The following is a 15,359-nucleotide window of genomic DNA, read 5'->3' as shown; positions in this document are numbered from 1 at the left end:
TGATTTATAACCTTGTTACATTTGTATGTTTTTTTTTTGTTTTTTTTTTGTTTTTTAACAGAGAAAAGTCTTTGCCGGAAATGCAGTGAAAACTGCAAGACATGTACTGAATTCCACAACTGTACAGAATGTAGGGATGGGTTAAGGTAAGAGAGTGAAGGATGCTTTCAAGTCACACAGCCCAAGGAGCATCTCAATATAAATAAAATATGTAAATAAATAATCCTCTTACCATCACCTTGGTTTGACTCCCATTCAAACACTGGATTGTTATTTGCATTATCTTTACCATTGTATGTGAAAAATTGGATGCCATCTTGGCTAAGGGAGGTTTATAAACCAAATGAAATTCTCTTCAGAAAATATGGCTCTGATACACATAAATAAAAATGGCTATTTGAGAGGCTTTCTCAGTGCTTTTTGACCAGCGCAGTGCCCCTGTCAAGGATTACTGCGTAGGTAATATAATGAATTATATTTAATCCTCCTGATTCATTCCTTTGATGGTCGGAAACTCTTGCCTTATCTTTATTATTTCTCTCCATATAGCCAATCATCCTCTTATCTTAAGTACCTCCTCAGGCTGGGTTCCATTATGCTCTGGTATGCTCATAGATTTAACACCTGGAGATGTTTTTCTTGACTGGATGACTTGCTCATTGCAAAAGCCAGATAGCTGATAGATTCTGCAAGAGAACAAGACACGGCTCAAATGAACTAGGTAGCCTCCTGATATCCATAGAGAAGGTCAGACCATCCTCTGGTGGGTAAGGAGTTGGACCCTGAGTTCACAGAGAGCCACAAATCTGCAGCACTCCGATCTTTTTAAGTATTGAGAATACCTCTGTTTCCACCTTAAATTGGAGAGGTGAACTCAACAGGCTCCAGGCAGGTGATTTCTTCATGTTAGTTAATACTAGAACATTGGAGCACATGGGTGGCTCAGTCAACTAAGCATCTGCCTTCGGCTCAGGTCATGACCTCGGTGTCCTGGGATTGAGCCAGGGGAGTCTGCTTCTCCCTCTCCTTCTGCCCCTCCCCCCACTCATGCTCACTCGCTTGCTCTCTCTAATAAATAAAATCTTAATCTAAATGAAAATGATGTTCTAATATATTTTTTTCCTGTGGGTTTTTTCATAAATGCATTCAGTATTAATCTGCTTAAGCACCTTGCATCTCAAGACTTCCAATCTTGATATATATCAGTCTAGTCAGCCCCCTCATTCTTTTTGGACAAGGAGCAGATTGAGATAATAAGAAGAAGGGAGACAAGATAGATGTGGGCTCAAACCCTCTTCTATTAATCAGCTGTGGGATCCTGGTCAAGTCACTGAGCCACTCTGAACTTCACTTTTGTCACCTATAAAATGAGATAATAACCCCTACATTGCTGAATTATGAAAAAGATCAACTGTGATAACATTTAGAAAGTACTTATTTCCAGTATCAGACACATAATCGGTCCATGAGAAATAAAAGATTATTTACGATATTTTCTATACAATTGACCCTTGCACAACTCAGGGATTAGGGGCCGCAACCTCATACAGTTGAAAATCGCATATAACTTTTAACTCCGTAAGTTACTCTTAACTATGTAACTACTGATTACTACTGTTGACTGGAAATTCTACAAATAACAGTCAATTAACGCATTTTGTGTTATATGTATTCTATACTGTATTCTTACAATAAGCCTAGAGAAGAGAAAATGTTAGGAAAATTATAAAGAAAATACATTTAGAGTACTGTATTTTATTTATCAAAAAAAAAAAAATCCGCTTAGTTTTTCAAACCCATGTTGTTGAAGAGTTCAAACCCATGTTGTTGAAGAGTTAAGTCAACTGTGTTTCTTAGGGAACATTTCACAGAGTACGTTAACCAGCACTCTCCAAAAGAAATATGAGAGCCCTATATGTTCATTTTATTTTAAATATGCCAGTAGCCACATTAAGGGAAGTAAAAAGATATGGGTAAAATTTTAAAACATATTAACCATATATATCCAAAATATTTTCATTTCAAAATATAATATAAAAGACCTAGCGAGATGTTTTACATTCTTTTTTGTTGTTATACCAAGTCTTCGAAATCTGGTGTGCATTTTAACCCAGAAAGTACATTGCACATCTCAACTTGGACAGTAATTTTTTATGAGAAATACTTGATCTGTACTTGGATTTTACAAAATTTAGTCAAAGTAGATTTTATATAGCCAGGTTGTTTCTAAACTTACTCAGAATTTTGCCAGTAACTGAACCAAGGGCCAATTTGTAAAATTTAGGCTGAAATTCAAACTAAAGTTTAAAATTCCAGTCCTGGGCCACACTAACCACATTTTAAGTGCTCAGGAGCCACGGGTGCTGAAACATGTGGGACAGCAGAGTTCCAACCCAGCCAGTTGATCACAGACAGAACCCAGGTGTCCACCGTACCAGGAGGGTTAGCCACACCACCACTCTATTTTGGAAGCAGCAGGCGGCTTAGGGGTGCACACAGTGCCTGCTCTCTGTTGCAGGACCCACTTACATTCATTGCTTCCTTACACAGCGCAGCCTCTGTCTCATGCTCAACACATGCCAACCTCAGAAGGAATGCCCTGTACTAGAAAAATGAGGCAGTTTTGTTTTTTTTTTAATTTTAACTCTGATAAGTTTTTTGGTGGTCCTATTTCCTCCCACAAAAGGATCTATTTGATGCAATGTCCTTTTTTCCAGTTCTACGGAAAGGGAAGGGATTTTCTTTTATTGGCTTTTTAAATGACATCGCTCCCTGGCCAGTCAAGTCTGTGAATGGAATACACCTTCAGTTAAGCTGCCCTCTGTCTCCTTGAGACTGCCTACCGCTTCCTTAGAGGCTTTGAGGGTTGACCAGTTTGCCTCGAGAGACCTATACATTTTTCAAGAGTGGCTAAGAACAAACAAATACTTACATGTAAAATACCGGAAGGAGGTGGATTACAATGTTAACAGGACTCTTTGGGATCCGTTTTTATCTGTTTTTGTTCTTTCCAGTAGGGAAAAATAAATTTTACTTTTCCAAGTTAGCGTGATCCAAATACAAAGCACAGTCAACTAAGATGTGACTTGGGGCAATATAAAGAGTCTAAGAGAATAAAAACCATTTGACCCTGTTGCTTAGAGACCCATCTTGTAGTATCGTCTATTTGGTGACATAGGTTTACAGGTGCTAATCTGTTGTTCCAATAGTGAGCAATATTTGTAGATTAAAGGTCCTAAATTCTGTGTTTTTTAATTTTAAGAATTGATCTATACACTATGAAAGCTATCATAATTGATAGATATTACAAAGGAGAAAAAATATGCATTCCTCATTCAACATCTGGCAACTATAATAGATAGCAAGAGTGCCAAATAAAGTATGGTAGAGAGAACACCTGGAAACAATCATACAATTAACAAAAGTTGGGGTGTTTGGGGAATCAGCTGTATAGGCAGGTCATTTTATGAAATTATTCATTAGCATTTAAAATAAATCAGGAAATAGAGGCAATTGTGTGGTTCTGATGGGAACCAGTAGAAGAACTAAAACCAGAAATAGGAACAAAAGGACCTACTCCTGGGAGTGTGGGCGGGCCAGAGATCATCATGCCCTTTATTCAGATGTAACTCATTACCCTGTGTTCCTACTATATTTTATAATTACAAAACAACTCTTAAATTTATTATGTCATAGGGCTGGTTATCAGAGTTGTCAGACGTATTGTTAGGTCATGAGTTTTGTCAGTAAGATACTTTTAGGAACACCTGCGTGGGTAAGGTGCAGAGCAAAGAAGGTCCACGAAGCTTGCAGCATGCATACAAGCTACAGACATGATCATAGGGGCAGAGAAGCAGGATAGCCATCGGGGAAGGAAAAAAGAAGGGGTACGGGACGATTTCCCCCCGCTTTGAAGCTTTGCCAAACCACGGGTCTCTGGGAGATGCTCTATTTGTTGTGTATTGGAGCTGAGGAGCTATGCCCTCTTCGCCTTGACCACAGCATCTGTGTTTCTGTCTTCAGCCTGCAGGGATCCCGGTGCTCAATCACCTGTGAGGATGGGCAGTACTTCAATGGCCAGGACTGTCAGCCCTGTCACCGCTTCTGTGCCACCTGCGCTGGTACCTTGTCCCCCAGTCCTACTGTCTATTCCTCTGGCTCTGGTTTGCTGTTTGTTGACTTGTGGTTAGCCATCACTCCTACAGACCCCTCGGATATGGTTAAAGTAAATGCTGGAGAAACCTAATTCTCTTCCGGCACTCCTGCATGGATTCTCAGAGAAAGTCAGCCATGGGCATTCTGTCCCTATTGCGACCCTGAAACATCCCAGTGAGATCTCCTCCTCTTTCCAAAGAGATGTGATGGTTTTGGCAAATGGGTTCAATTTAAAATGGGGGCGGTTTTTTTTCCCCCCACAGAACATAAGAGAAAGCACAAATGTGAAATTGTGACTCTTAACATGACAACCTATTCATGCCCTTTCCACCAACTACACAAGAAGCAGCCCATCGTGCAAGCTCCTCTGAGATTTTGTTTCTGTTTCCCACATTTGTCTTGCTTTCAGGGCCGGGTGCTGACGGGTGTATTAACTGCACAGAAGGCTACTTCATGGAGGATGGGAGATGCGTGCAGAGCTGCAGTCTCAGCTACTACTTTGATCACCCTTCAGAGAACGGATACAAATCCTGCAAAAAGTAAGTGGATCCGCCCCTCCAGCCGTAGCTCATGATCACTGGCTTCCTTATTTGACCGCCTCCATAAAACAAAACAATTACTAATGATGACCTAAGTTTCCAAATCAGAAAGCTGAAAGCAGAAACCTCCCCTGCTGCTTTCACCCCACTTCTCTTGAGTACTTTTCTGTTTTTGTCTCAGGAGCACTTTAAAACCTGGAAAGTAATATTTCGGTTTCAAGTACAATGTGTTCTCCCATTTAAAATCAGTCTACCTGCTGGGCTTTCTTTAATGTTGTTAAAGGTAGCATTTATGGTCAGAAGAGGTTTCTGTGTCGTCTTCAAAGGGGGAATTAGGTTTCAAACGTCCTTAAGAGGCTGATAGCAAACATCTTTTCTTGCGCCTGATGCGTGAAAGCATGAACTGTACGTTTTCCCCCATAGATGTGATGCTACCTGTTTGACATGCAATGGTCCGGGGTTCAAGAACTGCACGAGCTGCCTCAGCGGGTATCTCTTAGACTTAGGGACATGTCAGATGGGCGCCATCTGCAAGGACGGTGAGTACAAACTGTTCATTCTGATCCTCTGAACGCAGGGTCCTCTTTTTAGGTTGAGATCAAATGTATTTCCACGTAAACTATCAAGCCTGAGTCAGATAGAACGTGCCCAATATCTCGTTGGCATTCATTCATCTTGAACTCACACCCTCAATGGGTTTTGGTTTGGGTTTTGGTTTTTTTTTTTTTTAATTAAAAGAAGAAGTAAATCACCTCTAGTTCCATTGGCCAAGATAGCACCAGTTATTTTTTTTTTTTAACTTTAGAGTTTTAGGTTCACAGCAAAATTAAGCAGAAAGTACAGAGAGATCCTATATATGCCAACTGCCACCCGGCAACACCCACCCCCACACACACCTCTGCCGCACCCCCCCCCAATCAGCCTCCTACACCAGACGAGTTACATGTGTTATAATCAGTGAACCTTCACTGACACACCATTATCACCCAAATCCATGGTTCCCATTAGGGTTCCCTCTTGGTGGTGTACATTCTAGGAGTTTGAATGAATGAATGAATGAAAGAATGAATGAATAGGGATACGTATCCACCATTGTAATAATCATACAGGACACTTTCACTGCCCTAAAAATCCTCTGTGCTCTTCCCTTCCTCCCTCCCTCCTGCCTAGCCCCAGGACCTACTAATTTTTTCTACTGTCTCCATAGATTTACTTTTTCCAGAATGTCATATACTTGGAATAGAATAGGCAACCTTTTCCTATTAGTTTTTTCATGTGTTTCTTTCCCATCTTTTGCCATCTGTACTTTTGCCCAGATTTTTTAAATACCATGTACATGGAGGTTTGTATCCTGCTTTTTGTACTAAACATTAGAGATAAACATCATCCTATGTTTACAAAGTCCTCAGAAACTTCATTTTTAATTACAGCATAAAATTCTATCATGTGAAGATGCCAGTTTATTGCCACTCCTTTTATTTAGATAATTTAAATTTTTGGTAAGTAAATTGTAATCAAATGCTACCTGAATCTTTCATTAAACCTGAGAGGCAAGGAATTAACGATAGACCTAAGTATAGAACTTTAGACTTCTAAACGTTGGTCCATTTTTCTTTTCTTCACACACGTGGTTCTCAACCAAAATGCCAGGACCGCACACTTTCTCCAAAGATTCAAACATTCTTGGGGTGCTATCTAACCATGGATATTTTTAGAAACTTCTCAAGTGTTTCTAATGTGTGGCCAGATTTGGGAATCTCTGCCTTATTCCATTCCCCCTGACAACTTGGCAAATGCCAAGTTTTCTAGCCTCAGCTTCCCCATTTATAAATGAATGAAATTAAATTATTCCAACTTTAACATGTTATAAATTTTGACTCTCAGTATAATTCACACAGAGGGAGCCCTAAAATTTGAGCCTGAACTTTATGCAGACATGCATCTCAGTGACCTAGAAAGAAATCATTTTGAACCATTGTTATTTTTAAATATCTTTGGACTGTTATGAAATAGAATTAAAAAAGTGCACTTGGAACAGTCTTCCTGGACAAGGGACTTCCCTTGGTTTATTCTCTGCCTTCCCTTGAATGGGCCCTCTCCTAGAAATTTCACAAGAGGTAGAACAATGCTTTGGTTGTCAGAATATGGATTCAGGAATCAGAATACTGTCGTTCCTTTCTGGGCTCCAGGTCTTGGGCAGGTGATAAACTTCTCTGGGTCTCACTTCCCTCATCTGTAAAAATGAGGAGGCTAATACCATTGACCTTGTATGGTTATTCTAAAACTTCCTATGAGGAATTTCAAAAAGGCATCTGAAAGAACAGGGCACACGATGATATTTGTAGAGCATCATCTATGGTCTCCACAGAGCATCATAGGTGACTTTGCGTCTTCATGGCTACTTGGCTGTAGGATTGGTCTAGCAGGGATGGGCCAGACCCACTGAGGTTCTGTTCTCACCACACAACACGGGGATAGAGGGTTGGGGTGATGGCACTCCAGGGACCATGTAAGTATCACTTTTTACTTAAAAACATGGTTCCCCCATAGCCGGATCTGACCAAAATTTTTAAGTTGGTGACAGGAAACAGAGGATGATTTTCTAGACTCAGAAGATCCACAGTCACTTGAAATTTCACCCACAGCACTTGGTGCCAGGCCTGGCCATGTTTGTGATGCTTTAACTGCCTTCTCTAAACCATGGTAAACTTGGGATAAGTTATGCCAGGTGGCACACACTTTAGTAGAAATGGGGTGTCCAGAATTGTGGGCAAGAGTAGAAAATGAAGAATCGTGATTTGTAAAGAGCCCACCTTAGGTCAGCTAAATAATAAGATCACCGATGGCTCCACCAGGCTTTTCAAATCACATATTGATTGCATTTATGGGTTTGTGATTTATTCTCTTTCAACTGTCATATTTCAATGATTCTAAGACATACTTTTTTTTTCTTTTACATTTTAACATCCCTGAAGTCAGATGCATCTTATAATTTATGGCAGCTTACAACCACTTCTGTCCAATAGGTTGATGCGACATAGCTGTCATTGCCTGTGACTTTGTCACAGAGTTAGGCACATGGTTACCGCTTCTTGTGTTGAATTTAACTGTAGTTCAAAATAGCTTCAAAAACTAATTGTTTAATATTCAAAAGAAGAGTTTTTGTATAAGCACAGAAACAAAACAGCCTGTTATATAACTAATATTTCCAAATAAGCATAAAATTAATATTCTAATTAAGGAGACTCTTGGGTCACCATGTAATAAGACGCATGAAGCATGTTTTTTCTTAATACTTAAAATAATGGTGCATCTTAAATCCAGTGTCTTGGACTCAATGAAATATAGTATAAATGACGGTATACTCTCTGCTCTAGGTAATTCTGAGAAGACAAATTCCTTGCTTATATTATTATTGATTTCTAATTTATTCTTTTTTCGAATCCTTTTTTTCCCTTTCATAAATGGACATCAATCCCATTCACCACTGGACCGCAATCTCTCTCCTTGAAAAAAACAATGCTGTTGACTGAAATCCCTTTGGCTGGACCCAAATTCCTCCTTGTTGACTGCTCCTCAATGAGCTCTTCCAATCCCCCCATCTGCCTCTCTGGCCAATCAAAACCTTCTTCCGCGTGTACATCATGCTGCTCTCGTCCTCAACTCCCCCCTCTGTCTTGCTGACTTCCTGGAAAAGCAACGGAAGAGTCCTGGGCGGAAGGAGGCTTCTGTATGCTAGTGAAAAAGAACAATCTGTGCCAGAGGAAGGTTCTTCAACAACTTTGCTGCAAAACATGTACATTCCAAGGCTGAGCGGCCATCTTAGATTTCTCTGTTCCTGTAGACTTATAGATTACTCCATATTATTATTAAAAAGAAAAAAAAAACAAGCAAAAAAAAAAAAAGCAAGCCACCTCTCTCTTTTTTGCTCTCTTTTTCTCTCTCTCTCAAATTTGTGCAGGGAGATGGTGAACTGTTTTGTCAGAACTTAAATGGAAAAAAAAAAAATAAACCTACAACAAGCCTACCTTTTATAACTGGGTGTTTAGTGCTAAACAGCCAGAACCACAGAGACAGTATTGTATGACCAAAGCATTTGATGCCAAAATTTGACGTTAAAGTAATGATTTGATTTCCTGCCCTGGTTTTGAAGGTCCATTTTTTTCCCCTTTGCATTTACTTGCTTGTTTCCCCTTTGAGACGCCTAAAAATACCTTTCAAAAACATCACAAGAGCAGACATAGGTCAAAATCAAAGAGAAAGCTCTTGCATCTGTCATTTTTCATGCTTGAGTCCACCGTTGGGGGAAATGACAGAAAAGTGGACCTAAGGGCATTAAGAACATCCCGCAGAGTTGTATTCAGTGTCGTTTGTCTTAGTTTTTCACAGTTGAACATTGATCCTTTCCACACATAATTTACTTCATGCATTATGTGCTGGTTTTGGCATTATACTCACTTGATAAGTCTGCTCCACTGGTTTCATCAGATAGACTTGCTGCTACTGGCTTTGGCTTTGCAGATTGGGTTATTTTACACACAGCTGGTCAAATGGGATCACTCTGCATAGTCAAATTGGTGATGGACAGAATGCAAAGTTACACAAAATAGCTGGGACTGATCCAGCTCCCCTGAAATCCGGAGTGTTCACTTTGTAGACCCTGCATGATCTCCTGGTGCTATATGGCCATTATCCCCATAGCATTTTTTTTTTTTTTTAAGGCCATCAGAAATTCCATTTGTTGTGATGGGAAGCATTTTGGATATGATGTGGGAAATTTCTTCCTGGAGTCAAAAGGTTCAAAAAGGTCCTGTATTTTTTAAGAAATGGAATTATTTAAATAATATTTAAGCCCGTGCCCAAGTTGGCTGGGCAACGTTTTTCAATGGTGCTTCTTAGAAGTTTTATCATTGTGTCATTTTCAAAAAATAAAACTGGAAATTGAAGATGGGTGGCATGATTGTACCGTCCTGGTTCTGTTCTTTCCCATTCCTCTGTCCCTCTCTAACCGTGCTATGATACATCTGTCTACTGGATGTCAATGAGATCGTCTGTTTTCTTGGAATTATCCTCACCAGTTTTCTACAACTCTTAACTACATCCTGGAACCTAGCAGACTGAATTATGTGAAAACTATTTTGAGTCAGTGGTTAGAAATGATGCCTGTAGATCTTTTTACCAATTCTGAGTTTCTCTATTTAGGGGAGGATAGACTCGTATCAGATTTCTTCATTTTTCATATCAAAGCTCCATTGGTGACCTCATTCGCTTTGGGAGTGACCAGCCACATCAAGTAGACTTGATGCTTTGAGAGCCTCACTTCCAAGATGTCATTGGCCTCACAGCTGAGAACAGGGATGATATCAATATAGCTTATTTGGGGAAGGAGCTGGGACGTGGATGCTAAGATCCCCACTCCAACAACAAGCCAGGAAAAAGCCTACCTTAAAAATATTCATTCCTAGACATCAAAATTAATGTCTGACCTAAGGTGAATAATTACAGTCTAATGACCCTCTTTTATTAAAGAGCATTATAGTAATACTGAGTCACATAATGATTCCTAAGTAACTAGGGACTCAACTGATTTTGCTGAGCAACTTTCATTTTCCTAACAGTGCAAGTCCTTCTGATCTGAAGAAAGTAAGTTAATCCGGGGGATGGCAGATAGAGTCTCACATTTAAAGGCACAGTCTCTAAATGGCCAAATGTAAGCGCAAGCCTAAAGCAAGGTCAAGCAGATGGCAAAACCAGATTTGCCTGCAAAGGAATCCATTTGACTGAACCAGCCCATACTATTTAAGGCACAAAGTTACTATGATAGGAAAGATAAAAATGGTATCTGTGTTCTTAGACAAATAACCATCAATAGGACAGCCAAATTCACTGGGGTCCACCAATGTGTGTTCCATTTCCCACTGACCATGCAGGCGCACATCATGGAAATACTGGTTTAACTACTAGTGTGTTACTGCCTCGTTTATCTACAGAATATTATTAACTAGGACATAATGCTTTCAAAGTTTAAGTTAATGTTATATATTATGTATAAATATATATATTCATAATGAGATATATGTAATGGATAGTACAAAGTTTGGAGAATTAACAAATGCTCTAACCTTCTAGAGACAAAAGTCCTATCTTCTGTTTTCTTTTGTCTTTTTTTATTTTTAACTAGTGATCCACTGTTAAATCCAAATCCACTTTTACTGAAAAATACTGTACATGTGTAAAATGTTCAGTTGTTTTTTTGTAAAATATAGTAGAATGGTTGTAATTGATACTGGCCAAAAGCAATGTTATTCCATATTTTATTTTTTCTATTAAATTAACCTAAGTTCCTGTTTATCTGATCTGTTCATACCCCTGTGTAAATATTTGTGAAAGGGTGAGATAAGGAGAACCTTCTGTTTCCACCTAGAAGATGAATACGAAGGAAAGGGTGGAAGTGAACAGAGCATCTAAATAAAGTTGGAAAGGAAAGGGTGAGCAGAGGAAGAAGTTGTAAATGAGAGACAAAGTAACAGCAGTATAAGAAAGGAAGAGTTTAGATTTGGTCCTGAATGAAGCTTATATCCCATTTTTAGAAAGCAAGTGAAAAAAAAAAATCTATAAAAGCTTGGCACACTGGTTAGCAAATTGTGCAGATGCCGGAACCAGGGTCTGGGCCATCTGGGCTCTTTCCCTGGGCTTCCCCTGGGAGATGGACAGCTGCGCACTCACTAGTGGATGTACGGAAGGGTGGGGGCCAAGGGACTGTGCACGAGGTGGTTGGGGGGTGGTGAAGGCTGTTGAAAGGGGAGAAGACTTTGTTCAGTTTGCTGATATCCTGTGTAAAATTGACAGTGGCTGTAGCCCCGGGTGCCTAGAAGGTAACTTTGTCTAAAATAAATCTCTAGTACATGCCACAGGGTGGGACTGTATAGTTGGCAAAGACCCACCATGGATTATAGATCGTGAACCCTGCGTGAGATGCAGGCACTAGCTCTGAAGTTTCAACGCCCTGCCTTTTGGGAAGAGAAATGAGAAATCAGTGAAAGCAACATCCAAACTGAACTCCAGTTAGGTTTAAAGATCTAGGGATACAAAATGGTATAAGGGAGCGCCTCCACTGTCATGAAGTCCCATTATGAGGATTGGGTGGGGGGACTAATTTTATTGAACACTTACCATGTACTGCACAATGTGGGAATATAGAGTATATGCATACTAATGTAAATTCTCTTAATTCTCACAAAAAATCCTAAAGCAGAAGTATGCTCTGTTTACAAATTATCATTACCTTCTGTTTACAAACAAGAAAGATGAAGCAGATGGGCTTAAAATAGATTGATTGGGATTACATAGCCAGACAGAATAATAAAAATAAGGTTTAACAGTAAGACAATTAACATTAGTGAATTCTAAATCTCAAATGAATTGGACACTAAGGTGTTAGGTCCAGACCAGCAGAAATTCCTTTGAATCGAACTGGTCAAGGCAAGTTTCCTAGAGTAAGTGGAACTAGGATTGGTTCTGGAGCTAAGGGGCTGAGGCTTAACTAAGTAGATGGGACAAGAGCAGGAGGAACATTACCAGCGAACTTGCTAAAGAAGAGATGGTTTAGGGAAGTAAGTCAATTGTTTTAATGGTTTAATCTAATTGCTACTAAGAACAGTGATTCAACATTTAATGGATTAGTCAGGAAGGATCTACAAAAGATGAGTAGTGTGCCCATCCTCAGCCCCCACACCTGTGGCAGACCTTGCTAATCACCAGTGTCCAACTGTGGATGGATCAGATTTGCCTCACTTTTCACCCCAGTGTTAGGGGCTTCTCATCATGCTGCTGATCTCTTCTATCGGACTCCCTGTTTTCCACTCAACATTCTACTCTTCATTTTGAGGAACCTGCCAACTGTGTGCAGGTGAATATCAGGCAGTGAAAATATAAGTAGGCATGTATTCTTAACTCTTCATATCACCCTTCAGCTTCATGCAAAGAGAAAGGACAGACAGCAGCTTGATGAATTTGGAGAAAATTCGACGCAATGTTAAACTATGGCCTGGCCAGCTCAACACTCCTTCCTTCCATCTTCTAATACAAAATGGTAGCGGGAACTCAAAGGCCAGCTGCAGCTTGACCTCACCTGGCCCAAGCTGGGCCCTGGGCCCCACATCAGTATGTGTCAATGACAGAAAGTATAAACCTGCTTCTGGGTGACGGCCATGTCCAAATGTTATTTTTGTTGCAAACCCATAAAATCTGAAGTTCTCGGCAGAATACTTTGGAGCCATTGACAAAATTGAGAAGGGCGTAGCCAAGCTGGACTTAATGTCGCTGTGGCTCGTTGGAGATGCTTGGCACTAGAGGTGGGGCTGTAATGCATATAATCATGTCTCCTCTTCATCATGAGAGGTGAAGACCTGGCCCAGAGTCAGTTCTTGGGCAAGAAGGATGCAGTTAGGCAGCATCACAAAGTCTCAGAGGGCCAGTCTGGGACCTGGCAATGCCGGCAGCTCTTTCCACTCTAACTGCAAAGGACTTAGAAGGATATTTGTCTTATTACTGAAGAATTTTCTTGCAAGGTCTCCTCTCTGCATGAGGCAATTGGGGGGTGGGGCGGCAATTGTTGCTTTTTCAAAGCCAGATATCAGGCAACAAAAGATATGTTGCCTCCCCACTTTGAAAAATTCCCAGAAATATTTCCTGAGGCTGAAAGTGTATGATCTTTTTTTTTATTTTAGGAAAGAATACATGATTTTAAGAATCTATTATTTTAAGGAGGACCGAGTTTTACTAAAATGGCTTTCATTTGGCCCACAGAAACTCAGAGGCCTATGGAAATTAATTTCCTGTTGCAAGATTCACAGCTACTAAAGGGTGTGGTTGGGAATGGAGCCCACAACATCAACCTTCTACACAAAACTGCCTCCTTTTGAAGAATGCCAGAGGCGGGGGGTGGGGGGGTGGGAAACAAGTGCATATTACACATGCGGCAAGGCAGGGGTTATGAGCCCTTTCTTAACTGCAGGTAGAAGACACAAGATCGCTAGACTTGGCTTTTTCTTCTTTATAAGCTCAGCTTAATTGCTTCCATGAACAGTAAGTCCCTGTCATATACAGGCTCTGAGGTCCTTCTTGCCCTCTACAAGCTGATAGTTTAATGGGGGGCACAGACACATGATTGCAATATGAAGCTATTTAAGTGCCTTTAAAAGGGCATAAAAAGATCATGGGGCAGTTTAGTTGAGCAAGCGCACTTTCCCAATTAAGTACTAAACGTTCCCTACCCTTGCACTAGGAGCTTTCTAAGGGCTTCCAAAAATAGCGTTCTCCATTAAAAATACCATTACCTCTGAAATGTGCAAAATCAGATGGTATTTTAATTAAACATCTACAAAATGCAACATGTCAAACTAGTCAATTACAACTCAGCTCTTAAGGAAGCAGATATAATTAAATTTAATGAAGGATAAAGGTGAATTTTAATATGTATGACATGATGTAGGACCTACAGAGCCAGGGGAACCTAGGATCTGTTGGGATCTTAATATAACTCTGCAAAGGAGGTAGAAATTCACTATTCAATATGCTGGGGGTGGGCAGTTTACACACACACACACACACACACACACACACACACACACACACACTATATACACATATTCCTGATCTCTTCCCTCAAGATTTCTACCTATAGTTCCAAATAGCTATGGGACATTTCCCTTCAGATAGCTAACAGGCATCTCAAAATTAACATGTCCAAAACAGACTTCAGACTGCTCAATCCCCCAAATGTTATTATCTCCAAATATCTCCCACCCCACGAATGGCATTACAACCCAGCCACACAGTTGCTCGAATCCAAATACTAGTAATTCTTTTTTTGCCCCCAAATCCAATCCATTAGTCGAGTCCCATTAACTGCACCTTCACAATAAATCTGTAAAGGGTCCACAGTTGCAATCCTGGGTCATCCTCTCCCTCTAGCCGCCCAACTGGGCTTCCTTCTTCTCTCCCCTTTTTCTGTCCTGTTCCATCCACTTTCCACAGGGACAACAGAGCGCTATAACCAACACAAAATCAGATTTCTCCCCTTTCTTCCTATTTGCTCAGGATCAAGTCTGAACTCCTTACCTGAGATCTTCCTCATCTCTTCTCATGCCCCTTCTCCCTTGCTAATCTTATTCCAGTCCTAACAACTTTCTTTTTGTTCTTCAAACAAAATCACATGTTTGTGCATCGAGACCCCTGCTCTTCACACGGCTGGTTTCTCCTCATCCAGCAGGTCTTAGTTCAAAAATAGCTCCCTCGGAAAGTAGCTCCCTCCACCTCGCATCCCACACCTGCACACCTTTTCTGATCTTTTCATAGCACTTTCACAACATGACATTCTATGGTTCATTTACTTGTTTACTGTCAGTCTCTCCCACTAGAACATCAGCACCGTGAAAGCTGGGGCTTTGTCTGTCTTACTCACAGCTCTAGCTGGTATGAGTAGCACAGTGCCTTACTTGATAAATGTTTGCAGAATGAATGAATAAAAAGGCTTAAGTGAGAAATGACATTTGACCTGAGTCTTAAAGGATAAGCAGGAATTTGTAAGTCAATGAAGGTGAGGATGTTGAAGAAGGATTCTCTGGAGGGAGAACAGGTTCAAGGGCACAAAACCATGAAAGG

The 15,359-nt window shown here is 40.4% G+C and overlaps 1 protein-coding gene across 8 annotated transcripts in view; it reads left to right on the top strand.

Annotated features, from left to right (window-relative positions):
- Positions 1–15,359, top strand: part of PCSK5 (proprotein convertase subtilisin/kexin type 5) — a 470,351-nt gene that overhangs the window by 296,076 nt on the left and 158,916 nt on the right. For 5 of the 8 annotated variants that reach the window (XM_027616047.2, XM_027616046.2, XM_027616045.2 and 2 more), the window contains exons 17-20: positions 62–146; positions 4,024–4,121; positions 4,565–4,694; positions 5,118–5,233. In XM_027616047.2, the coding sequence (XP_027471848.2) occupies positions 62–146; positions 4,024–4,121; positions 4,565–4,694; positions 5,118–5,233 (429 nt within the window). Of the gene's footprint in view, positions 1–61; positions 147–4,023; positions 4,122–4,564; positions 4,695–5,117; positions 5,234–8,391; positions 8,722–15,359 lie in introns of those variants that run through there. The other 3 variants (XM_027616050.2, XR_003523748.2, XR_003523749.2) reach the window with 3 other exon arrangements.

This window comes from Zalophus californianus, chromosome 13, assembly GCF_009762305.2.
Source record: "Zalophus californianus isolate mZalCal1 chromosome 13, mZalCal1.pri.v2, whole genome shotgun sequence".
Taxonomy (NCBI): Eukaryota; Metazoa; Chordata; class Mammalia; order Carnivora; family Otariidae; genus Zalophus; species Zalophus californianus.
The sequence above is the reverse complement of the archived record's forward strand: the minus strand, read 5'-3'. Positions and strand labels throughout refer to the sequence as shown.